This window comes from Condylura cristata, unplaced genomic scaffold, assembly GCF_000260355.1.
Source record: "Condylura cristata isolate star-nosed mole 26May11 unplaced genomic scaffold, ConCri1.0 scaffold00002, whole genome shotgun sequence".
NCBI classification, from domain to species: domain Eukaryota; kingdom Metazoa; phylum Chordata; class Mammalia; order Eulipotyphla; family Talpidae; genus Condylura; species Condylura cristata.
In genome coordinates this window covers 5794739-5820481 of record NW_004567103.1, presented here as the reverse complement: position 1 = coordinate 5820481, position 25743 = coordinate 5794739, and the positions used below count along the sequence as shown (strand labels likewise).

The 25743-nt window shown below is 36.3% G+C and overlaps 1 protein-coding gene across 6 annotated transcripts in view; it reads left to right on the top strand.

Moving 5' to 3' along the window:
* Positions 1-25743, top strand: part of AGFG1 (ArfGAP with FG repeats 1) — a 70751-nt gene that overhangs the window by 768 nt on the left and 44240 nt on the right. For all 6 annotated transcript variants that reach the window (XM_004674220.2, XM_012727559.1, XM_004674218.2 and 3 more), the window contains exon 2: positions 13523-13616. In XM_004674220.2, coding sequence (XP_004674277.1) covers positions 13523-13616 — 94 coding nt within the window. The remainder of the gene's footprint in view (positions 1-13522; positions 13617-25743) is intronic.

Sequence of the window (25743 nt, the reverse complement as noted above, 5' to 3'; positions counted from 1 at the left end):
CCCTCGGGGGTCGGGCGTCCCGGGGTCCCCGGGAGAGAGCGGGCGCGCAGGAATCGTGGCGGGGTGAACAGGTCTGGGGGGCAGCGATGGGAAGCCCCAGGGGAGAAGTTGGAGGGGCTCCCTGGTGGGCGAGGGGGCGGGGCGGCGGTGGCGGCGAGCTGGTCGGGGGTTAGCTTGGGGGGTCCGGAGGGCCGAGAGGAGTTGGGAAGTTTTCCTGGATTCGGGGCTCGTCGAGAGCGCGGTGGTTTTGGAGGTGGGGGACTCGGCGGCTCCTCGCAGTCCCAGCGCCCGGAGACGGCCGCGGCCAGAGAGGGAGGTGAGCGGGGCCGAAACGCCCAGACGCCGTCTGGAGGGACTGGGACGGTTTGTATTTGTTGACGGCGTCACTAAGCTGTCTTTGATAAGGTTTCTGTGACTGTGAAACTTCTTTGGGGAGGTTTACAGATGATTTTGGACATGAACAGTACAAACAACTTAGGCGCTGTCTTGAACTCAGACTGGTCCTGATCAAAATGTCTAAGTTCTTTCATTTTCCCCGTTTCTCCCAATAATTTGGTTTACTCCCTCCATCATCCCTGCCATCCCCCCTCCCAGTCTTCTGTACGATTAATACTGAGACAGAGTGTATGTATGAGAAAGTCCACTTTTGGAAAATGCAGAGCCTATTCAGTAGGTACAGTTCGCCATTTGCCTTTTTCAGTTCGGTAAAGGCAGTTTTGGTTTTCCATGACTTATTTTTTCAGCAAGCGTTTATTAGCTATCTACTAGGTCCGGAGTGAAGTCTTGGGGTGTGCTGGTAAATACAGCAAAATCCTTATTGCCTCAGTGTTTACATTCCAGTGGGGGAAATGGTAATAACGTAAGTAATGAAAAATTCAGTAAGATAACTTGATAGGAGAAACCATATCTGCGGAGAAGTTACTTTTAGATTGTGTAGTCAAGTCAGACGAAAATTCTGAGAAATGATCATTAATTCTGAGGACTTCCTAATTACAACAGAATCGTAGAGCTAGGTGGTTACTGGAGATAGTAGTGGCTCAAGCTTTTCAGTTATGATTAGAGTTAATGTGACGTGTTGGCCAGCTTGGTTCTAAATGAAGCCAGCAGTCCAACTTACTGTAAGTGTATTTACCTATTACTCTATGCACAGTAAGTATATCCTGCTTTACTAAACACAAGATCCTTTGATAACATTTAAAGAATTTGGTTTGAGAGATTTATGTATATATGGTCGCAATTGTGAATTTACGACATTCCTGTGTAGCCCTTTGTACCTATAACACGGCAACATTTTATTGCAGTAAATGTGGAACATCAAGAAGTATTTACACATTTCCTGCTATATTCCACATTTCAGAAACATTTCTGCATTAAAGCATATCTCAGTAATGACAGTAGTTTTCTTAATGGTATTCAATTTATGATAGGACAGTGTGTCTGTTCAGTGGTTACTCCACACATAGGTACCACTCATTTGACGTGTGTCATATGCTGAGGGAGGCAGCAGTGTTACTCCATTCAGCTATTCTTAAGAAGCTTGCATTCTAAATAAAAATAGTCACAGTACTCTGTAGTATTTTTGTTCTTTTCAGTGAGCTATCTCTGAAATATGCAAGGTTTCAAGATAGGGAAAACTTTATAGAGAATTTGATGCCTAGACAAACATTTTTAAAGACAAGATTCCAAGGCAGGCAGCATCATGTAGTAGAAAGAACAAGTACTTATAAGCTACATAAGCCTAGCTCCACAGTTAATTAGCTGTGTGGTTTTGAGAGTGTCGCTCAGTCACTTGAGCTTGTGTTTTCTCATCAAAGGAATGGTGAATATGAAGTTTATTTTGTGAATATGGATGTAGACTCATTTTCAGTATTAGTGGTACTGAAAGGTGAACACCTTACAAAATGCCTGGTATATATGTAATAGCAGCTTAGTAGATAAGTAATTATCAACAGGGTAAGAACACTCCATGAATAGGGAGCAAGATGTGAAAGACATTGACACAAGAATAACCCTTATAAACGTCTGTTTGGATTTGTTAGATGTAACTCAAAACCTGATTCAAAATGGTTTAAAAAATATGAAGAAAATTATTAAGACTACCCAGATGCTTGATGTTGTCTAGATTTCCTTGATTCAAAGATGATGCCCAGTTAATGGGGTTTGCATATTACCTTAACTTATTTAACCTTTCAACTTATTCAGAAGTTTTGTGATTCACCCCAGTTAGCTTACGTCATATGGCTACTTTGAATCAGTGCCCTGATTGGATATGTAGTGTACGGTGACTTCATTTGGCCAAAGATCTCCAAATAGAACTTCCAAATTAGAAATTTGGAGTTCTTGGAAAGGAAGGAATGGGTACTGGAACAAATGTGTAAAGGAGAAAATTGAACAGACTATCTTTATTGACAACTTTTTCTTTAAAAAACAAACCTGCAGGAGAATGATTTAGGAAGAATGATATGATTGAATTAAAATTAACATGTTTGCTGTTTAATTGACATACTGTTGAAAGAGGATGAATTTTGAATTTATTTTTTGAATTTTATTTTAGATTTATTTACTTATGCATATAAAACTGGTATACAGGCCAGAGGTGCAGGGGTGGTGAGAGGATTCACCAGAGACAAGAGTGCGGAGCAGAACAGGCAGACTGATGAAGTACACTGCTGAGGAGAGCAGCACTGATCAGGAGAGGCCTGCTGTGCCATGTGGGTCACCTCCAGGGTGGGGATTGAACTCATTCTGAAGTGGCTGTAGCATCTTAGTGCCATGCTTTAACTAAACCTCTGCGCCACCAGGGTTTAGTTTAACTAAACCTCTGTGCCAAATTTTGAATTTAGATTTCGAACATTGGCAGTAGCTTTGTGACTTAGGCAAGGTAGTAAGCTATCTCTCCATATGCAGGTTGGCTTGGACCTAACCTTCAACCATGATTTCTTAATATGTGATAAGGTTGTTAGGATTAAATGGTTCAGTTCATTAAATATTTATGGAACACAGATTGTGCAGCTAAGTACATATACAGGTAAGTAGATATGCTAGTTGCCATTCAGAAACATGTGCTTAAAAAATGCTAATACACAGTAAATGGAATCATGAATTCCAAATTTTAGCAGTCAACATATTTTTTATCATACATGTAGCAGTATCTTCATTTAATGAAATTGAACAGAAGCATGTTAACATTACTACTTTCAGAGGTCATTTTTCCTTTTTTCAGATATCTTATATATACTTGTTTAGAATATATGACTGAATTTAGATCAGAATCTTAAGACTGGATTTAGATGTGGCCAGACCATTAATTAGTGAGGCAGAATGGAGATGTTTTTAGTTTGATTTGTTACTTTCTTGTTCTTTTTACAGAAAAATTGATGGAAGGACACCATTTTTTTTTTTAAAGATTTATTTATTTGTGCATACAGAACTGGGGTATAGGCCAGAGGTGCAGGGGTGGTGAGAGACTTCACCAGAGACAGAGGGGGAGCAGAACAGGCCTATTGATGAAGTCACTGCTGAGGGGAGCAGTGTGGGTGGGGGGAGGAGGGGTCAGGAGAGGTCTGCCTCCACTTGTGGATCTCCTCTGGGGCAGGCAGGGATCCAACTCTTGGGGAAGTGGCTTTTAACCCCCTGTGCCACAGGGGAGGGAGGGCCCTGGGGAGGGAGGGCCCGGAAGGACACTATTAACTACCAACAAACATATATTTACAGAACCTTTAGTTGATTTAAAGATTAGTTTTATATTATTTTCTGGAAACAATGTAGTCAGTAAATAATATAAAAATTGCCCTAGCCTTAAAATGATTCTGGGACTTTTCAGAGAGGGTTTAGAAAAAATTAGTAACATTGAAGAAACACTTTGTGCCTCTGAATTTAAGCTATTTATGTGAGCAGTGCATTTCAATTTGGAATTCACAAGCAGAGATATGTAAACAGATAGTAATTTTTAATCCATTAATATTGTGATATTTTATAAGAAATTATCATAAGAAATTTTAATTTTTAAAATTTGGACAGATGAAAGGCATTTGTTTTTATACAGCTGTTAGCATGAGGGTTACATTCAGGCACTCCTGGAGGTGTTTAATATTTAAGACCTCTTGAGATCACGGTGGGCAGTAGTTTATAACCTGCATTCAGATGGGAGTGCCATGTGTCAGACACTATTTTGTGACATTCATAGGGAAGTACTAGTACCCCTAGGACCTTAAATTGTAAACTTAGTGCATACTCTCAGTGCTTTGCTGTGATACCTTACTTAGTTTATGGTCTAAAACAAATGTGGGTTCTACCATTAACATATGTATAAAGAGTTCTCATGAATTACTGTAAATTCTGTATTTTGGTAATTTAAATGGTAGGTTTTGCATCATTGGACTTTAAAAGGTAAGACAGGCAGGTTGTCACGGATTTTGATTTCATATTTAGGACATTGACAACTTTTTTAAAAGGAACTTCATAACCTCAGATATGTTAACTGAATTTTATTCAGAAACTGCTGTTGCATACTGTGAATGCAAAGGGTATGTGGCATCTGGCTATTCCCATACTGATTTTTTTTTTACATTTGACGACTATGTCCTGCTGTGAGCTACTTCTTTTGCTTGTTGTTGGTATTTGAACTGTAATTAGAAGCCCTCCTCCTATACATTTAGGATTGATAGTGGGTAGGTTTATCAGGTCATTTAAAGAAGTCATAAAGACGTACATGTACCATAAATATAAATATATTTAGCTTTTTTCCATATAATTGTTAATTTGCTAAAACTTTCATCTGTCACTTAGGAATGGTCTTAAATGTCTCCTTTATATAAAAGATTTGCAATGTATTGTTTATAATTTTTACAATTTTAAGTTACTTTTAAAATAGTTTGAGTGCCGAATTGGTTTAGATTTTTTTGTTGTCTTCTACATTTCCTGTGTCTGTTAAATAACATTTCATAGTGACCTGATTTAATTGCCTCTAAAATATTTCACTTATTTTTTATGGAGGCAGTTTTCACTTGTGTCAGTGTTTTCTATTAAACTTTATCATATCTATACCAACTTTATTACCAAACAACTCTTGATAAACAAACTTTCATTGAGTTGGAAGGAGTGGGAGAGAGTCATGATCAGCCAGAAATATGTTTATCGTACAGTAGATGTTCGCTGTAGGATTTTCATTGGGAAGGAAAAATATAAGTTTATTAAGCAAATTGACTAAGAGGAACTCTTTGGTAGTGCTATGAGCACCTCTGTCCCAGGAGTACTCTAGAGCATACAGGCTATGGTGGAATCATACTCTTGGTACAAAGGCATCATTTTCATGTCAAGTTTGTCTCAGTTCTTCTTTCATTTGTCTGTTTTTTTGGCATAATATTGTGAACACTTTGACTTTATTCACTTTCAGAGTAGGGGCTGCAGAGTGCATTTTAGTGTATATTAAATATATTAACATTTTAAATATCAGTGACTTGGATAATATGAAAACATTGTTTTAAGGAACTTGCTTCACTTTGGAACTTCAGTGTATAAAATACTTTTGTATCTATTTCAGTATCTCTCGGGAAAATAAGCAAATTCATACCTCCTATTTTTAGCCTTTTCTCTTCAATAAGCATAATGTTTCTAATTCTTGAGAAACTTCATTAATGCATTTCCTAGTTTGAATAATCAAAGTGATGATTATCTAGGAAAACATACCTTGTATTCCTGTGAACTTATTAAAAATTTTTAATTGTATATACCTTCAAATGTTTTCATTAGCTGGAAGATCCTTGTGACATCTTTACAAGAAGACACCTGATTGGATATAATTAGAATGAACTTTGTTAACTTTATAGTCAGGATGGGAAACAATTTGTATCTGTGGAATAGAAAATGAGAGCTTTTTTCCCCCTTAAGTTTGAGTGTGTTTTTTCCAAAGTCTCTTTTTGATAAAGTCTCTTTTTGATAGGTACTATTACTGCTTTTTAGAGGGAAATAAGTCATACATACATCTTTTATATATGTATGGGTGCTTGTCTTAAGGAGTCTAATTTTATCAGGATAATAAGGAGGATAGAAACTATTAGTGAGAATTTTTGGTAGGAAACAGAAATGCTGTTAATTTAAAAAAGAAAAGACTAGGGGCTTGGAAGTGGTGCACATTATCACTCTCTGGGCAACTTGAAGCTTATTTGTAGAGATAATTTATTCCATAGGGGGAGATAGGAGACCACTGTATGGAAGTTACTGAAAGCGTAACTTTCTCAGGAAAGGAAAAGACATTTCCCTTATGTTTGTCACATTTTGTAAGACATGATGGGAGAAGAAATCAGTAGAACAAATAATGTTGGGAAGAAAACTTTTCCTCTTGTCTCCTGACCTTTTCTCTTCCCCAGTGAATCTTGGTGTTTCTAACTTGAGCGGTTGTACAGATTGCTAGTGTTTGGTAAAGAAACTGTATAGTCTTGAAATTAAAAAAAATTCTTGCATTTTCTCAGAATGCTTTTTCATTAAAGAAAACAACTCACAACTATATGTTGCTTGAAGAGCAAGGACCATTTATTTTCAGTTCATTTTTCATTTTAAATTCAATTTCAATTTTTGTTAAAAGAATACATGTATAAAGGCAAAGACTTATATGAAACAGTCATCTGTTCCTTTACTCCGTTTTTGATTATGATAGGCTACAACTATGAATTCATGTTCTCTCCATCTGTATTTTTCTTAATATTTTTAAGTAGCATATTTATAGCTATTTTTTCAATTTTCAGTTTTGTTGACATCCCTATTGTACAAGGAAAAAGATAAGGATTTGCCTCTTTAACACACTTCTCATCCTTATATTTGTATTCTCATTTTACCTCTCAAGTTATCAAGATTTGTGGCTAAAATCACTTCACTTTTTGCCTTATTGCTACTGTATGTAATTCTGTTAAGTCATGTAGTATATTACTATTTTTCTTGTTCTGCCCACCTCCTCCTCCTCCTCCAAGTGGGTTGGTTGTTTTTTTCATTTGCTTAATTTTCCACATATATATCATAAATAGTATATATCCCTGGATAAATGATACTTGGCATGAAAGTTCTGTTAGTGTGATCAGCCATAAAATCCTTTCATAAATCTTTTATAGACATTTCTGTGGTCTATAAATGCTGTACTGTATGTCTGCTGTGAATCTGTCATTTTGGGACTTACACCTTCATTCTAGAAATTACCTTTATGCCTAACTTGTGTTAGACCCTCCCTTCAGGAACCCCACATCTTTATTAGCCTGCTGATTAGAGATTAACTGAAGAATGTTTTAGAGAGCTAAATGGTTAAAAATGTCTTTTTCTAGTCTCATTTGTAAAATAATAGTTTGTCTGCATTAACAATGGTGAAAATACCCTTGAAATTTTAAGATGCTGTTTCGTTGTTTTCAAGCCTTCTGTATTACTTTTTGAGAAATCTGGTGCTATTCTTATTACTGATTCTTTGTGCCCTTTTCCCCTTTCCATTTTGGGGAGTATATGATCTTTTTTTTCCCTGTTGTACTGGAGCTTTATATTGAAGTATTTTAGGTTAGGTCTTTTGTTAAATACTTTAGGCATATTTTAGACTCTGTGATTTGGAAACTCATAGTTTTTTGAGTTTGCAAATGTTAAATTCAATCTTTCAGGAGTAATAAAAACCTGGCTACACTTTCTGTGGGTTTGGGGGCAGCTCATCTCTTACTCAGTATGTAAATTCATAGCTGAGTACTCCGTTTTTAATCTGATACTTACTAACGATTAGTTATATCTGAATCCAGATTCTATACAGTATAATCTCCAGAAGGGACAGTCTTGTGGCTATAGGAGAACTGGGATTTTAACTATTTTGAATCACTTAAATCATCTCATTGGAGTTTGGAGAGATAGTGAAGACATTTTTACATTTTGTTCACCACTTTTAACTGAAATACCTTAATTAGTTTTGTTAGTTTCTGATTCTTATCTTGTAAAACGTTTGTCCTAAGTATTATATGACATTACAGTGCATTATTTCTGACTTTCAGACAACCCCCCCAAGTATAATTGTGGTTTTGAACATGGTGTATATACGTATGCATGTTTGTATTTCCAGTGGAATTTTTTTTTCTTTTTTCTTCCAGTGGATTTTTGAAAAAAAAATTTTGCATTTAGAACTGTGGTGTAGTCCAGAGGTGTGGTGTGTGTGTGTGTGTGTGAGGGGATTCACCAGAGACAGAATTGGGCAAACAGGAGGATCTACTGAGGGGAGACTGCTGAGGGGAGCAGCAGGGAGACAGAAGAGGTCTGCTGTGCCATGTGGGGTCACCGCCCTGGCTGGGCTTGAACTCAGGCCACAGAGGTGATAGCACTGAGACTTAACCCTTAGGCTACTAGGGAGGCCTGGGCGTTTTGAAATTGGGTTCTGGGTAGACTAATATTTTTTAATATTTAGTATTTATAATGTCTGTAGAAATCTTGATAGGCTATTTAGAGGCACCTCTATCTGTTGTGGATTTTAATTGTGTAATTTTTATAATATGTTACATAGTGTTTTTTATTAAATAATTTGGGTTGGGTTAGATGTAAATGTTGAGTTAGCGTTATTAAGTTTATATTAACATTGTTAGCGACCAGCCATTTAAATTTAAAGTTCTATAGCCTACTGAAATATTTTAACCAACTTCTCTTCAGGCAAAATTGATTAGATTAGATGTTCTTCTTTCTTTCTTTCTTTCTTTCTTTTTTTTTTGGCAGTTACCCAAAAACACATTTATTTTAGTCTATAAGAGACCACACTGCTCTTTTTCTGAGAATAATCATGGTTAACTTATAAAGATGGGCATTTACAATGCATTTTCAAAGCATTTCCCTTTAATGGGAAACTTAGCTTCACAGAATCCAAACATTAAAAAGTTTAAACATTTTTCTAGGGGTTAAGTTGTCACCATAAGACAAAACAAAATCTAGCATAAGTTAAGGAAATCCATTCATACTTCAGGTCCTGCTCTCCAGGAACCAGCATTGTTATATTTCCATTAGCAGAATCTGATCTAATTTAGTAATTATTCTTCCTTCTGGTGTGATTTCCGACTCAGTGACATCTTCCAATACCATATTGACGAAATCATCAAATCCTAGAAGCTTACCATTAATTTCTTTATCACTTTTCATCACAGTATGAATCCTTGATCCTTTGCATTTGTCCACAAGCTCTAGAGGAAGCAGCTGTGACTGGTTGGTGGTAGCCTTAGCTGCCATGGCTCCGGGGAAGTCAGATGTTATTCTTTCTGAAGCTTTCTTCCTGGAGCCCCTCAACCCCTTCTTTCTGTTTCATGTGTTTGTGCTGGATTATTTCTCCTCATTCTCTCTTGTGTGTGTAACTGCTTTGTTGGATTTTTAATGCCCACATTTAGAATTTTTCATATCTAACTAAGAGTTTTGATTTTTTTAGCTTTGCTTGGTTATTCTGGTAACTGAATATCTCTTACTAATTTTTATTACATTTATTCGGTGAATTCTTTATACTTGGTTTGTATTTTGTGTGGGGGTAATTCTAATTTCTAAAGTCTTTGGGGGAGGTGGTATTAAATTTTATTTCTGCTAACTCAAGTTCTGTCGTTTGTTGTGTGATGATTGATATGTTTTATTCAACGTAATATTTCCAAATGCTCTTGAGAGAATTTGTATATTGTTCTTTGGGACCCAGAGATACTGACCAACTTGAAGCTACCTTATTTCCTATCCAGGGTATTAGGTTTAACAAGAATATTTGCTTCCAACCTCTGGTCTTGGCTGTTACTGGTATTTACCTTCTGAGTAGCACTGTGTATAAAATGGGCTGGTCTTATTTCAGCTTACTTTCACATATTAATTTTTTTAGGGGTATTTAAAGGTTCCCTTACTTTCTGGAACACCAACAATATGTTAGCAATTGTTTTACTATATTTTTTGGTAACCTGTAGAGTATCTATTGTATTTAGCAAAGAAATCTTTATCAGATTATCCATTTGCTTTAGTACTGGGAGTGGAAATTGGTGCGAATAGATATCAAAGTAACATATTTTATAAATACAGATTTCCTTCTACTTTATCATTTTGCCTGCCAATTTGCACATGTGTGCTTGACTTCATATAATTCAGTCTTGGCTTATTTTTGTGGACATAGTCTTTTCAAATTTAAATTTTAATAAATATTCCACAAATTTTAAATTTGTATGTTATTTATTTAATAGAAAGTATTAATATGTGTTTTCTGTTAGTTATTCTGGAAATGGTAAAGTTAAGAGAAAATGTAGTTTTTTAAAATATGGGTTGAAAGCGCTGAATGTTCAGTAGATTGAACTGAAGTAGAATTTATATCTCAACTGAGATAGAGACCCAAAACAATTTGGTTTATCTGTTTTCTTTCTTTTTTGTAAAGATTTATTTATGCATGCAAGAACTGGGGTATAGGCCAGAAGTGCAGGGGCTGAGAAGATTCACCAGAGACAGAGTGGGAATCAGAACAGGCAGATCTATTGAAATCCACTGCTGAGGGGAGTAGCAGGGGGACAGGAGAGGTCTGCTGTGCCATGCTGGTCACCTCCCTGGCCTGGAATGGAACTCATGCTGCAGTGGCTGTGGACAGCTTCATAGTACCACCAGGGAGGCCCTCATGAATGAGAGATACACATTATCCACCATCAATCAGTTCCACCTATTTTCACTGCAGGCTTACCCACATTCTACTTACAGACACTGAGAAAATGTCTTTGATTTTTTTTTACCAACCTATATTTTATAGTAAACATTTACTATCCATGTACAAAGTTTGGAAACAAAAAAGGAAAAGTCTTCATATATCCTTGTATTGAGAATATAGTTAGTTAATCTGAATAGCAGATTGTATTGATAAAAGCCATTAAAGAACATAGACAAATGTAAAATTCCCTTGGAGTGAGTTATGGCCTTATAAAATTGTGCACACCAGTTTTCTATTTTAAATCCTACAATAAAATGCAGTGAGAGCTTATTTAAAGAAATCTTATAGTCATGTTCCTTGTTAAATGGGAAAAAAATAGCTATTCATACTTTATGAATACATCCTGGTTATATTTCATAAGTTAAAAGCTTTTTCAGTTTTGTAAGTAAGATAAGTACCTTCTTGTGTAAATGAACTAATGATGACTAATATAAAATACATACTGCACTGTTTTCTTGAGATTACATCTGTAAACCTACAACATGAGAAGTCGTGTTTCTGCATTTAATGACTTGAGTATAGTAGTATAATTATTTGATTCAAATTTTCTTATCCACAACATACCCTTTTTGCAGTGTTGGACATTTCCTCATTTCCTTTGCCTTTTCCATTTTTAAAAGGGTTTCTATAAGGGACTCTCTCTGGTGGTGCAGTGGGTTAAAGCACAGCACTAAGAAGCTAAAGCCACTTCTGCATGAGTTCGATTCCTGCCTGCCCCGGAGGTGATCTACATGGCTGGGCAGACCTCTCCTGATCTGCCTGTTGCTCCCCTCAGCAGTGTACTTTGTCAGTCTGTCTGTTCTGCTCCCCACTCTGTCTCTGGTGAAGCCTCTCGCTGCCTCTGGCCTGTACCCCAGTTCTGTGTGTACAAATAAATATTTTTAAAAAAGGATTCTACAAGGAAGGTTGAAAAGTGAAGGGTTGGCTGGAACAAGATGGGGTGTGGAATAAGGAGAGACACAGTTGCTTAATGAGAGGGAGGGAATAGAGGAGAGGAATTTGAGAGAGAAGAATAATTCTTAAATTGTTTTGAAACAAAATAGCTTGTATATGTACCATAAAGCTAATCTGTAAAGTTAATTTTTGGTGTAGGTTGTGAAGTTGCTTCAAAGTAATTCGTAATGTAGCTGTTCAGTTAAGTTTGAAAATTTTGCTAGGTTGAAGATGGTTGCATTGCACTCATTTTCTTTTAAATGCAGAATGCCCATTTAATATTTTCTCTCCTTCAAAGAGAGCAGATAAAGAACTTGTGGAACAGATAAAGTAATTTGTCATACTTGGAAACATGATCTGAAAGGTATGCAATCTGACAGTTGAAAAGGGGAGAGGAAGGATTAGAATGTAAAAATGGATAAGCTTTTGTTAACTCTTAATTTACCTTACTGTTTTCACTTAAAATATTGTGACTATCGGGATAGTACACATTATATATAATTATTCAAAGATGTCTCCAAATATTTTTAAAGGATTGTTGTTCTTTTGTTAAAATCTCTCATTTAGCATCAGTGATTGCAAGATTTTGACAATTCTGTAAAAATATTACTAATCTATTCTGGATTCCAAATGAACTCTTTACCAGAGGACATAAAACTTTTCATAGATTCCTTCTTTGCAGATAGGTTTAGTGACTTTTATTTATTTTTAATAGATTTATTTATACATACAAAAACTGGGTACAGGTGAGTGGATTCATCAGAGACAGAGTGGGGAGCAGAACGAACCAATTGAATGAAAGATGCTGAGGGGAGCAGTGGGAGGGTCAGGAGATGTCTGCCATGCCATATGGGTGACCTCTCTGGCTAATAGAACTCATGCTGCAGATAAGTTCATAGTGTTGTGCTTTAACTCATTGCACTGCCAGGGAGCGCCCTGCAGATGTTATTTTAACTCTTAGTCTTGTGGGTGGAATTGGCCACTTGGTGTAGAAGGCAAAATGTATATATATATAGCTCTTATTCTCCTTAAGTACATTTCTATTCAGTTTTTCATGTGAGTGATGAAACATCAAGCAACTTAGATATTTCTCATAAGACCATCTATACAGGAAAGCTTCAGAGTTGTAAACGTCATTTAATTATGCATCCAGTTATTTCTTGAATCCCTTATCTGTGTTGCTGTTGATTGAAAAATGTCCTTTATTGTAAGACCTTGAATTTTTGGAGAGATGGGACATTTTCCTTACCAATTAATAACGTTAATTTTCAGTGTTCTAAATTAGCCCCACACTTAAAAGTAATAGCCATTTGATTAAACTGTATAGCTCCAAAAGTTTTTTAGCACATTGCTGTCTCTTTCTTAGAAAATAGGAGTTTTTTTTTAAACAATTAATTACTTTTGGAATTCTTTTCCATGAGGTTCGATATTGATACAGTCTTCCTTCATCAGAAACAATATGTATTTCCTAGAAGCTTGTGTGTTTATAGGTGCTTGTGTGTTCCTAGTAAGGCAGTTGAATTTATCTTTATTCTTCTTATTCCTCTCCAGTTTTGTCAAGATCTGATTGATGTGTATCACTGTATGGGTTAAGGTATACAAACATCATGGTTATGATTTACATTGGTGTATGAATTTGTCTTTAAATGTATTGGTATGAGACAAGCCAAATATAGTCTTGAAATAGCTGTTGTGGGGACTATAGTTTAAAATAAATTTTAAATACCTTTTGTTATGGAATGAAAATGTTCCAAGTTTAAATATGCTGACTAAAAATGCTTTGCATTTACATGTTATTTTATTTACTTACTTATTTTTTTACATGTAATTAAAAAAATACTACAGGATATAAAAGTGAATTTTTAAAATATGTTTATCTTTTAGGAGAGGGTTAAATCCTCCACACAGGGTGAAATCTATCTCTATGACGACATTCACACAACAGGAAATTGAATTTCTGCAAAAGCATGGAAACGAAGTAAGTATTCTTAGAGTTTTCAATTATTTTTTGAAGGCAGTCATTTTAATATTTAAAATTTACATGGAATGGTGAACTTAGCTCTTTTTGTATTGCGTATTTAGATATTTTAGAGTTCCTGTTTTAATAATCTGTTAAGAATTAATGTGCGCTATCTAAGTATGTTGCTTTAAACCTGAGACATACCTTAAACATATCTAAACTTCATTGATTTTAAATGGAAAAGACTTTTTTGGTGGACATCTGGTAGTAGAGTAACTGACCATTAGTCTTTTCTTTGAAAGAGCAAGAAAGAGGGAATTTCACAAGCATTTCCTTTCAAAGCAGCAGCTCTCTGCCTTCCTTTCTTCTTTTCCTAATAAACCCGTCCTTTTAAAATGTAAAGAATAAAAGACCAAGAAAGAGAGAATTGGTTTTGTGTTTACTATATAGTAAACTTTTGTTAGGCTGTTATTTGATCAGCTTTCATTTGAGATTCATTCCTTCCTTTTTATTATGTTTTAATTTTAAAAGGTGCATGGAATATTTAGTATTGAGCAGGTGCTAAGTAAGAAGGCGGTGAGTTGTCTGAGCACTCAGCCTAGGCTCATGGGAAAAGGATCAAGTTAAAATTCTGGATAACTTTTTTTTCTCTCTCCTGTAATGGATTTTTAGCAATTCCATGCTACTTCTGTGGGCTTTTTTAATTTCATATTTTGCTATTAGTAAAAGTGGGGAACTTATGTTTTTCAAAAATATAAAATAGACCTGTTTTATTATCTTGTCATTATGAGCCAGTCAACCCTGTTAATTAATAACAGCTGTTATTTCACAAGGAAGTCTTATCACTTTGTTAAAAAGAAATGATTACTTACACTACTCTCATTGCATTTTTTCATAAAAGGTACAGAAGTGTTAATTTCAATTTTTTCTTTCACCTTCAGAGTGTGTTTTGCAAGCATATTTGCATTCCTTTTCTTTCTTCCTAACAATTTGATAGTAATATTTTAATCTTGTAATAGTTCATATTATTTTAAAGTAATATTTTAAACATGTTTTTAGTTCTAAAGTAGTGAAGATATATAAACTCGCAGTTGTGAAATATTTTTAAAATACTTGATCTTGAAATGTGAGCACACTTTGAAATCTCTGAATTTTGGTGATAAAGTATTTTGAGTGATCAAGTTCTGGACTGATGTTGGTACATTATTAGGAAATCTAAAGCTAGGTGAAAATGCAGAATGTTTTTATCACTGTAAGTATAAAATAATATATTAACAAATAAAAATACAATTTGAACTGTTGATAATTGCAAAGTTTGGAATTAGTCTCACATTGCAAACTTTAAATTACTTTCTTCAAAAGTTGACATAGTATGCATGATTTATATATATATAATATTTAATCTTTAAATATAGTACTTTTTCTTACATCATTGTTAATTTTGGACAGTATATGATTTCTCCCCTCAGGTGTGGTAACTGTAGTCATGTACACACATAGACACACACACCTGTCATGTACACACATAGACACACACACCTCATCCCTCAATCTGGTCAGCTTTCAAAGTTTGTCTTTGTTTGATTTTTCTATATTCCACATCCAAGTGAAATTACCCAATATTTATCTTTTTCCTCCTGGCTGACTTTGCTTAGCATTACCTTTTGTAGATCATAGTGGAAAGTCTTTTCGTTTTACTCCATGGAGGATGATGCTAGCAATGGGTTTGTCATATATGGCTTTATTGTGTCGAGATATGTTCTTTTTATCCCAAGTTTTTACAGGGCTTTTATCATAAATGGATGTTGAACTTTATCAGATAGTTTCACTGTCTATTGATGGGGTCTTTTGTTCTCCCCCTTTTTATGACTGTGGTGGATTACATTGAGGTTTGGATGTTGAACCACTTTGTGTTTTCCTGGAATAAATCCCAATTGGTCAAGGTTAATGGTTTTGCAGCATTGTTGGACTTGGTTGGCTAAAATTTTATTGAGAATTTTAACATCTGTGTTCATTAGGGAGGTTGGGTAGTTTTCTTCCTTTTTTTCTTGTAATATCTTTGTTTGGTTTTCCTTGTTAGTGTGATGTTGGCCTCAAGGCACTATCGTACATATTCGGCATGAATAGACTCAATCTGAAGATGAGTGTTTCAGGTTAAAAGCTCATTAAGTGTATCAATGACAACAGCAGTTTGGATCTGTAACCTTTGTATGGGAGTCTTAGTGTTTTGGGGCCATGTTTGGTTGTCATTGGGGGTTGTTGGCAGGTTTATGTAAGAAAGTGCTCTGGTGATGGATTACTTACAGTGTGTACAACAGAATTAGCCAGTTTCCTATATGCTTTCAGTGTTATTTCAAATTTTTTATGTATGTAATAAATATAATATGTTCATATGTGTTTGGGAAAACCTCTCTTTTGTGTTATAAATTCTCTTGCATCTGTGCTTTGCATGTTGTATTGTGAAAATATGCTGTCAAGTCCAGAACCAAGTGGGAGGAAATACTAGCTTATAAGACATCTGTAGAGGGATGCTGTTAATTGAGACCATCATTGCAGTTGGTGGCTTAGCTCATTGTGTATCTAGGAGATTTCACTTTCATTCAGAAATCTGTTAAGAATTGTTCACTCTTGGGAAATCACAAAGTAGTAGCAGCACCATTAATGGTATTTGAATCATGAGTAAAGTACACTTGTATTGGTAGCTGAGGGAAGCAAATAGTGTTATTACTGTTTATAAATGTAATGAGGATAGGTTTAATATTTGTAACCTACTATTAATTTCTGCAGTAATTTGGTTTACAAACTACTTGAGTATTACTTTAGCATTCTCAGACTTCTGTACTGTGTTTAATGGAATATATTTGTAGGTTAGGATTATAGGACATGTGCCAATATTGGTGAAATAAGCAAATAAAAAATCAATGTGCATTGTATATGGCATTTGCTAAAATGGATTTTGTTATTTTTATCTGGAAGTAAAATACTTAACAGAAAATTTCCATACATTTATCTTATAATGCTTTCTTTTGTATCATGAAATTACTTCTAAAAGATTTTAAAAGACTTCTGTGACTTCCTTATATATATTTTGTGACATCATGGGTAGTAAATTATAGTCCTGTGGTTAGAGGAATTTGACCATGGGTTGATGTTTGATTTATCAAAGTTAATGGAAGGAGGGCTGGTGAACAGTGCTGTAGATGATTGAATAAAAAGAAAATGTACAGTGATTTTATTCTGAAAGTTTTTCTTTTCTAGAAGCAAATGAACTTTCCTAATTATATTTTAGAGCTGAGAACAAAACAGTTACTGTCGCGCCCTCCCTGGTGGCGCAGCGGGTTACAGCACAGCACTAAGAAGCTAAAGTCACTTCAGCATGAGTTTGATCCCTGGCCCCGGAGGTGACCCACATGGCGTGGCAGACCTCTCCTGACGCGCCCGCTGCTCCCCTCAGCAGTGTACTTCGTCAGTCTGCCCGTTCTGCTCCCTACTGTGTTTCTGGTGAGTCCTCCCACCACCTCTGCATCACTGGCCTGTACCCCAGTTCTGTATGCATAAATAAAAAAATCTTAAAAAAAAAGTTACTGTCAGTACTTCAAAGGCATGTTGTCTGCACATTAGAAATAAAATCACAAATTGATCTGCAGTATTTGATTACATATATATGCTTGTTATAAAAAAAAAATAACCAGGATGAAAACTACTATTTTTAAAAATCCTTCTAAAATATAGATCCATGAGATTAGGTATATTTTTTCCTATTAACATTTATGATGGGTTCTTCCTTTATAATTCTTGCAGCAGAGATTGATTAATTTCTATTTTGTGTATCCTTGAGGCCCAGGATTTAGTAATGAGCAGAACAAACAATTCCTGCCCTCCTGTAAAACTGTCTAGTGGGGGAGAGAGACAATAAAAATGATGGTTTTCAATTTCAGTGGGAATGTACAAGTGTATATATCCAAGGAAGGTTTAAACCTTATGTCCATGTGAGGTTTTTTTTTTTTTTTAAGATTTATTTATTTATGCATACAGAAAAGGAGTATAGGCCAGAGGTGCAGGGGTGGTGAGAGAGAGGCAAAGTGGGGAGCAGAATAGGCTGACTGATGAAGTACATTGCTGAGGGGAAGAGCGGCCGGGTCAGGAGAGGTCTGCTGTACCATGTGGATCAACTCTGGGGCAGGGATTGAACTTATGCTGAAGTGGCTTTAGCTTGTTAGTGCTGTGCTTTAGCCCTCTGCCACCAGCGAGGGCCCCGTGTGAGTTTTTAAACTTTACATTATTGGAATTACTTGGTCTGAAAAATCAGTGTTTATGTATTTGTTTTGGTTATAATTCCTGGGCTCTGCTCCCCAGAGATTCTTACTTTGGATGTGGGGTAAGGCCCAGGAGTCTTCGTTTTTCTGGAATACCCCCATGTTATTCTGATGGCTATAGACCACCATTTAAGAAAATCAGTCTTTAGTTACTAAAGATTCCAGACTTTAAGACCGAAAACAATGTGCAGTCTATAGCTTCAGTACCTTTAATTAACAAATTGCATCCCTTGGGGCAAACTTCTTCTCTTCTTCTTCTTCTTTTTTTTTTGGTAATATACAGGGGGTAGAATCAGCTGTTCTCCTTACATCAGGAGGGTGATTTGAAATTGTAAAGATATTTTGAAAATTGATATATTATGTAGATTCAGAGTATGTCTTATGTGCAAAGCTGCTTTTTTTAATTGATTTGTAAACAGGAAGTAAGCACTATGTGGTATGTTTGGAACTGAATTAATGACTTTAGTGTGAGAAATTTTTTTCTGAATTTCAATCAGTGAGGTGTAGTATAAATGTGAAAAGTTAACTTAGTTCTAATAATAGTGACATTACATTTTTTTTAACCACAGAAATATATTTGATAGAAAAGCATCCTAGTGAGATATCTGAGGTTTAAAGGTAAATAATTGAGGCATACTCTGTATTGTTTAAGAGGATACTTGTTTATTTCCTGCATGTTTATGAAGTAATACCACATTTTTTTTAAAAGATTTATTTATTTATTTATGCATATAGACTGGGGTACAGGTCAGAGGTGCAGGGGCGGCGAGAGGCTTCACCAAAGACAGAGTGGGGAGCAGAACAGGCAGATCGACGAAGTACACTGCTGAGGGGAGCAGCGGGCGGGTCAGGAGAGGTCTGCCACGCATGGGGTCACCTCCAGGGCAGGCGGGAATGGAACTCATGCAGAAGTGGCTTTAGCTTCTCAGTGTTGTGCTTTAACCCGCTGCGCCACCAGGGAGGGCCAATACCACATTTTTTAAGGTCTGCCCTGCATTTTGAAAGTAAAGGCATGGCATCTCTTAAATCTAGTTCTAACTAATCCTTAATAACATAGTGATCTTTACAGTACTGATACTTATTTGCTTTCAGAGAAATTCATAATTTCATGGACTGACCAAAAGACTGTAGGAAATGTTATCTTTGTTTTGTACAGATTTTTTTTTTAAAGGTTATTTATTTATGCTTATAGAACTGGGGAACAGGCCAGAGGTGTGGTGGGTGAGAGGATTCACCAGAGACAGAATGGGGAACAAAACAGGCAGATCCACTGAAATACACTGCTGAGGGGAGCAGTGGGCAGGTCAGAAGTCTGCCACACCATGTGGGTCATCTTCCTGGCTGGGGATCGAAATCGTGCAACAGTGGCTTCGGAGAGCTTCATAAAGTGGTGCATTAACCTGCTGCGCCACCAGGGAGAGCCCTATTTTGTCCAGATTATAAAATTATAAAGTGGGTCTTTTTGATTGATGACTGAAAACCCAGCATATTGGTCAAAGAGCTAGTTGTTTGTAACTACTCAGCATTTGTTCATAACTTACTTCATTAATTTGGCAAGGTATATTATTTCTTTCCAACTCTTTGCCTTAGCTATAGCTGCTTCTTAACCTCATAGCTTCCCTCAAATGTTAGTTAAAAAAAAAAAAAAGACCTTACCGTTTTATTACTTTTTTACTCTTTATTATGAGATTATTTGACCAAGTAGAGTACATAAAAAACTACCATGAACTGTTAGCTCTTTTACCTTTTTTATTATTCAGAATCAAATCCAGTACATAAAATTTCATCTGTAAATTTATCAACTGTTACCTCTAAAAAATAAGGACTTTATGAAAAATATAACTGGCAAAAATTAATAATGACCTAGTTTTCTAGCCAGTGTCAAATTTCCTTTAGTTTGATAAATTTCCTTGACAATGGACACAAGGCCCACATGTTAAACGTGTTTTAATATGGTCTTTGAGAGTCTGAATTGTTGGCAAGAATTGTAGACTAGATGGGTCACAGTATGACCTCAAAGACTAGAACTAAGCAAATTTGGGGGTGGAGGGCTTGAATGCTTTCCTCATGGGTTACAGTCAGGTTTGTGTTAGGACAGTGGGTGGGGACTTCACATCAGGGCCTTGCTAGCATAAGTCCCTAGGAAATAGAGAAGCTTAGGTATCTCCTAGCTCCTGCCATCAGTCACAGCACTAGCATCCTATAGACCATGCCTGAGTTGTAGTCTCTTCCACTGCTCTGGCCTCAGCTGCTGTTCAGGATTTTCTGAAAATTGATGTTAGTTTCTTAGTACAGAACAGGAAGCCTGTTTGGTTGCTAGGACAGCAACTAGCATTCATCTTGGCAACAGATGATGCCATCTGTTTTGTGTGAAGTTTTATGAGCTGGTAAGAAGAAACTTGAAACAGGCTGGATGCATATATATTTTTTAGTAATTGGGTAATGATATTGAAGGCTTTGGGGTTATCTTTCAGCTAGGAGTAGTCGGAGGTCATACCTGGCAGGAATTTCTTGGAGATGAGATAGAGTATCTTCCACTGGATCTACCAGTTCCTCGAGGGTGATAATACTAACCTGTGATGAAAAGATCTTCTAAAGGATGGGGCAGCCGTGAGCAGTCATTTGTCCAGAATTTGTCCTGCTTTATGCCAGCTAACTCGCTAACTGCAACAAGGCACCATAGGTCTTACTCCAGGAGTGCAGGGTCTCCTGCCCTTGAGTGCCCTGGTGCTGCAGCTGCCTTGTTTGCAGAGGGCCCTGGTTGGGCTGCCAGCAGTATTGTCTCATAACCCCTCTCATTGGCCATGGCAAGATCAGGCCTCAGACAGGGGTTGTGCAGGGTCAAAGCAAAATGGGCTCATCTACCTTTCACTCCCTGCTCCCTCCACAACATTTTTTATTCATGCATAAAGGTGAAAAATGATACAGGTATAATAACCGTCTTTTATTGCCTGTCTTATCATCAATTCATTTGTATACAGTTCTTGTAATCCATAAGTTGGTCTTCAGTATTTGCTTTGTTATGTTCTAATTTATACATAGCGAAATATAAAATTTTAAGTGTACCTTTGTATGAGTTTTGACACATGCATCCTATTTGGTAATGCTAAGTCTCTTGAGGATATAGCACATCACCGTTATCTCAGAGTTCCCTGAAACCTTTTCCTATTCATTTCTCACTGCCAGCAACCATTGTTTGATTTTTATTCATGAAAGTAATAAGAATGTACATTTTTGTATAAACCCTCTCTATAGTAGGCTTGGGAATGCACAACGCTTGTTCCTTTTTTTTTTTTATTCTTTTAAAAAATTTTTTTAATTCCCACTACTATTCTGTTATATAAATTAGAATATGTTATTCTTTATCAGATAAATGTTGAGGGACTATTTTCTTCCAGTCTATGGCTTTCTGATTTTCTTACTGCTGTCTTTTGATAGGCAGAAGTTTGCCCTTTTTAAAAAAGATATATTTATTTGCACAGTGTAGGCCAGAGCTGCAGGGGTTGAAAGGATTCACCAGAGACAGAGCGGGAAGTAGAACAGGCAGATCTACTGAAACACCGCTGAGGGGAGCAGCAGGACCAGACAGGAGAGGTCTGCTGGGTCATGTGGGTCACCTCCTCAGCCAGGGATCCAACTCATGCAGAACTAGTGCCCTGGTGGCTGCTGGTAGCTTGATAGTGCTGAGACTTTAACCCCTCTGCACCACCAACCTTTTAAACAAAATGTATCATTTTTTGTTTTATTTGCTGTGTTCTGTCTTAAGGAAACTCTGTCTCCTAAATTAGGAGAGTGATCTCTTTCTCTTTTTTAGAAGTTTTGAAGGTTAACACTTTTATACTTACTTAGACGATTTATCTCATCTATGTGTGAAGTGTGTCAAGGTTCCTTTTTTTCCATGAATAATATACTGTTCCATTTGTTAAAACACTTTTCTCAAATGGATTGTTCTGTCACAAATGAAATGACTGTATATATAAGTATGGGTATGTTGCTGGGCTACTATGGTTCAATTATTTGTTGGTTTTTAATGCCAGTACTATACTGTCTCGAAGTCAGGTAGTACAAATCCTCCCCTTTCTCTTTTTTTTTGGAAGTTGTTTTAACATTTTCTAGGTAAAAGAGTTGGAAAACTGTACTTTTCGGCCAAATTTGACCTATTGCTGTTTTTACATGAACTGTGGTCTGCTGTTGCTTGGCATGGAGACCAAGCCTAGCTGCCCCCCTTTACCCCAGTTTCATTCCCTCCTTTGTTGGCATCTGCTGTGGTGTAGTGCTGTGATGCAGTGGAATCTTATCTGGGAATTGATAACCCAGTCCTCTTGGCCACCTGTCCAAATGGAGATTACAGGGCTCTCTGGGACCATGGATAGGAGTACTATTGATAGAATCTGAATGTCCCTGCAGTAGAAAGTAAAAGTAATTATCATGGTGGGTGTTATTCAGGTGATGTATTTTTCACATCAGTTTCGGTGAATTGTATTGATAACTCAGTGAATTTGCTCACTCCATCTGTGTAGTCATATTTATTGACAATTATTTGTAATATTCCTACTTATTAATGTGTGTAGAGTTTATAATAATTCTCCTTATTTTTTCTCTTTCCTTGGGTTACTTGCTTTTTCTGTTTGTAAGGTAGAAGTGAGGGTTATTGATTTGAAAACTTTCTTTTCAAATATTAACATTTTAAAACAGTAAAATTTTTCTGAAGCTGTTTTTACTGCTTTGCACAAATTTTTATGTTATATTTTATCATTCAATTCAAAATGTTTCCTAGATTTCTCTGTTATTGTTTGACCCAAAGATTATATTAAAGTGATTGTTTAATTTCTACAACTGTTACTGTTAACTGATTTCTTTTTATTGTCTGCACGATCTCCATATTTCAACACTTTATTTTTTGAGATCTGTTTTATGGTTCAACACACAGTGTCTTGGTGGAGCATACTTTGTGCCCTTGATAAGAATGTTTTCTGAAGTTGATACTGTTTGAGAAATGTCATCTGTGGGTTTGTGATTGATAGTGCTGTTGACCTCTTGTATCACTGCTTTACCAGTTTTGTCTAATTTATTAGTTGTTGATAGAATAGCCAGACAACTAATTGTGGTTCTCTAAACACATTATTAGCTCATGATTTGAAACTGTTAGGTGTCAACATTTTGTCTTCCTAATAAAGGGGTGATTTGGTCATATTATACAATGTTTCTTTTAATATTTTTCTTGAAATTTACTTAATCTGACACACAGTTTACCCCACTTTATACTAAGAGATTAAGTGACCACAGAGCCTTCCTGTTACAGTTGCTACCAACTAGCCTTTGTAGATGGCATTTGTTGGTGGTTATTTGAATTGTTAGCATATAAGCCAGTCAGGTTTTTTATTTTTTCAGTTTGTTATATGGGTCCCAAAGGTTTTTTTTTTTTTAAATGGGAGTGTTTGTTTTAGTCTGTCCTTTTATGTAAGTGGCTTTGTTGTCTGCATAATAGGCCCTTAACTGTTACCATGGGATCTGGAAAAAGGCAATTTCAAGTTAATTGAAACTATGATTTTAAAAGCCTGATGGTATAAGAATTGGTGAATTGGCATGAGAATTGTATTTACCTTTTTTGTAGTTTACTTCTTGAATCTACAAACTTGCCTTTCATTATTTTGGAAGAAATTAGACCAGTTTCTTTGTACCTTAGTTTCAGCTCTTAGTTTTTTAGATACCTATTCATGTTTAAGTTCACTAACTTTTTAAAATCTCCACTTAGCAGGTTGAATTTCAGTTTGTACCCAAGATCTGAGTCTTGTGTTATACCTGAACTCCAATTTTTAATTTGAGTTTTGATACTAGTTTTTCCAGTTCAGAATTTCTTTCTTTATTGTAGCCTCTTTTTCTGTTGAGATTTCATATAATTTTACTCATAGTAAGCATTTAATGCTTTCGAATATAAGTATACCAGCTGCTTTAAAATCATCTGCTAATCCCAGAGTCTTTATTATCTCAGATGTTTTCACTGATTGCCTTTTCTTTTAATTATAGGTGACATTTTTTTGGCTTTGGAAATAGTAGGGTATCGAGGCTCTGGATTCTTACTTTTTTCTCCAAAAAGTATTAGTTATGTTTGTTTAGTTTGTTGACTTTTTATTTTAGCAGACTCTGCTTTTCTACAAGGTGCTAACTGAAATCTCTTCTCAGTTCATTTAATCGTTATCTGAAATGCTTGGCTTCAGTCTTGCACATACATATGTGGGGTGAAAGAGAAATTTGGGCAAAGTTGATAGGCAATTTTTGCAGCTCCCACTCTTGGTTTCACATCCTCACTTTACAATTGCTGCGACTCTTGTCTTTAAGCTTTAAACTTTGTGGATTTTTGAGTTTTAGCAGCTCTGGTTGATATTGGCTGGGGTCTGTTTTCAAGAGCTGATCCATTAAATCAAGCAAACCAAAAAACCCAGCAAATAACTACTGCTGTTTCTTATAAGTGTTGAGATTGCTCTTGAGGGCTTTCTCATACTTTTATGAGATGTCCAGAATTTACGATTATCCACTGGAGAGTTGGATTTTTTTTTTAAGATTTATTCATTCATACAGAACTGGGGTACAGCCCAGAGATGCAGGGGTGGTGAGAGGATGCACCAGAGACAGAGCGGGGAGCAGAACAGGCAGATCGACGAAGTACACTGCTGAGGGGAGCAGTGGGCGGATCAGGAGAGGTCTGCGGCGCCACGTGGATCTCCTCCGAGGCAGGCGGGAATCGAACTCATGCCCAAGCGGCTTAAATTTCTCAGTGCTGTGCTTCAACCCGCTGCGCCACCAGGGTGGGCCCAGAGAGTTGGATTTTAATGTTATCTACTCTGGGGATGAAACTTGCTTTGCTCTGCCTTTAAGTTTGTTTATATTATTCCATACGTTCTCCTACCTGTTATTTGCTTCTGTTCTCTTTCATCCATTCCCCTCTTCTTTTTTCTGACTCCCTCTTTCCATTCTCCATTCCCTTAGCCCAGTCATTTGTTTAGTATTTCCCCACTGTACAGGATTTTACTTTTTTCTGTCCATTAGTGTTCCTCTGTCTTCTCAGTTGCCTATAAATTATTATTTTTGGCACTTCTTAAGATTTATATTTCTTTGGGAAATGGGGAAGACTCACTATTTCATAGGTTGGGCAATGTGTTCTTAATTCAGAGACAGATTTTTTTGGTGCAGGGGGTTATTTTAGCAGCTGTTTATACTCTGTGCCTACACCTGTTAATTAGGGATTATAAAATGGTATTCTGATTTAGTGATTTTCCATGTATAGTCTGGGGACCTGTGGGAGATCCTTGAGACCTTTTGAGGGGTTCTGTAGGATCAAAAAAAGAACTTAAACTTGCTGTTGTTACTCCTATTCTAGTGAGTGTACAGTGGATTTTTTTCCAGAAGTTACTCAGAAAATACAGATAGAACTAAGTAATTTTCTACTTAAGTGGGTATTAATGAAGTTTGCAAATATGTAACAGTGCCACTTTTTTTCATTAGATTTTGTTTTACAAAACGTAGCTATTTTCAGAAATAAGTTTGTTTTTTTTTTTAATTATTTATTTATTCATACAGAACTGGGGTATAGGCCAGAGATGTGGAGGGTGAGAGGATTTACCAGGGACAGTGTGGGGAGCAGAACAGGCAGATAAACAAGAAGTACACTGCTGAGGGGAGCAGTGGACAGGTCAGGAGAAGTCTGCCACACCATGTGGATCTCCTCCAGGGCAGGTGACGATCGAACTCATGTGGAAGTGGCTTAAGCTTCTTAGTGCAATGCTTTAACCCTCTGCGCCACCAGGGAGGGCCAAGTTTTTTTTTTTTTT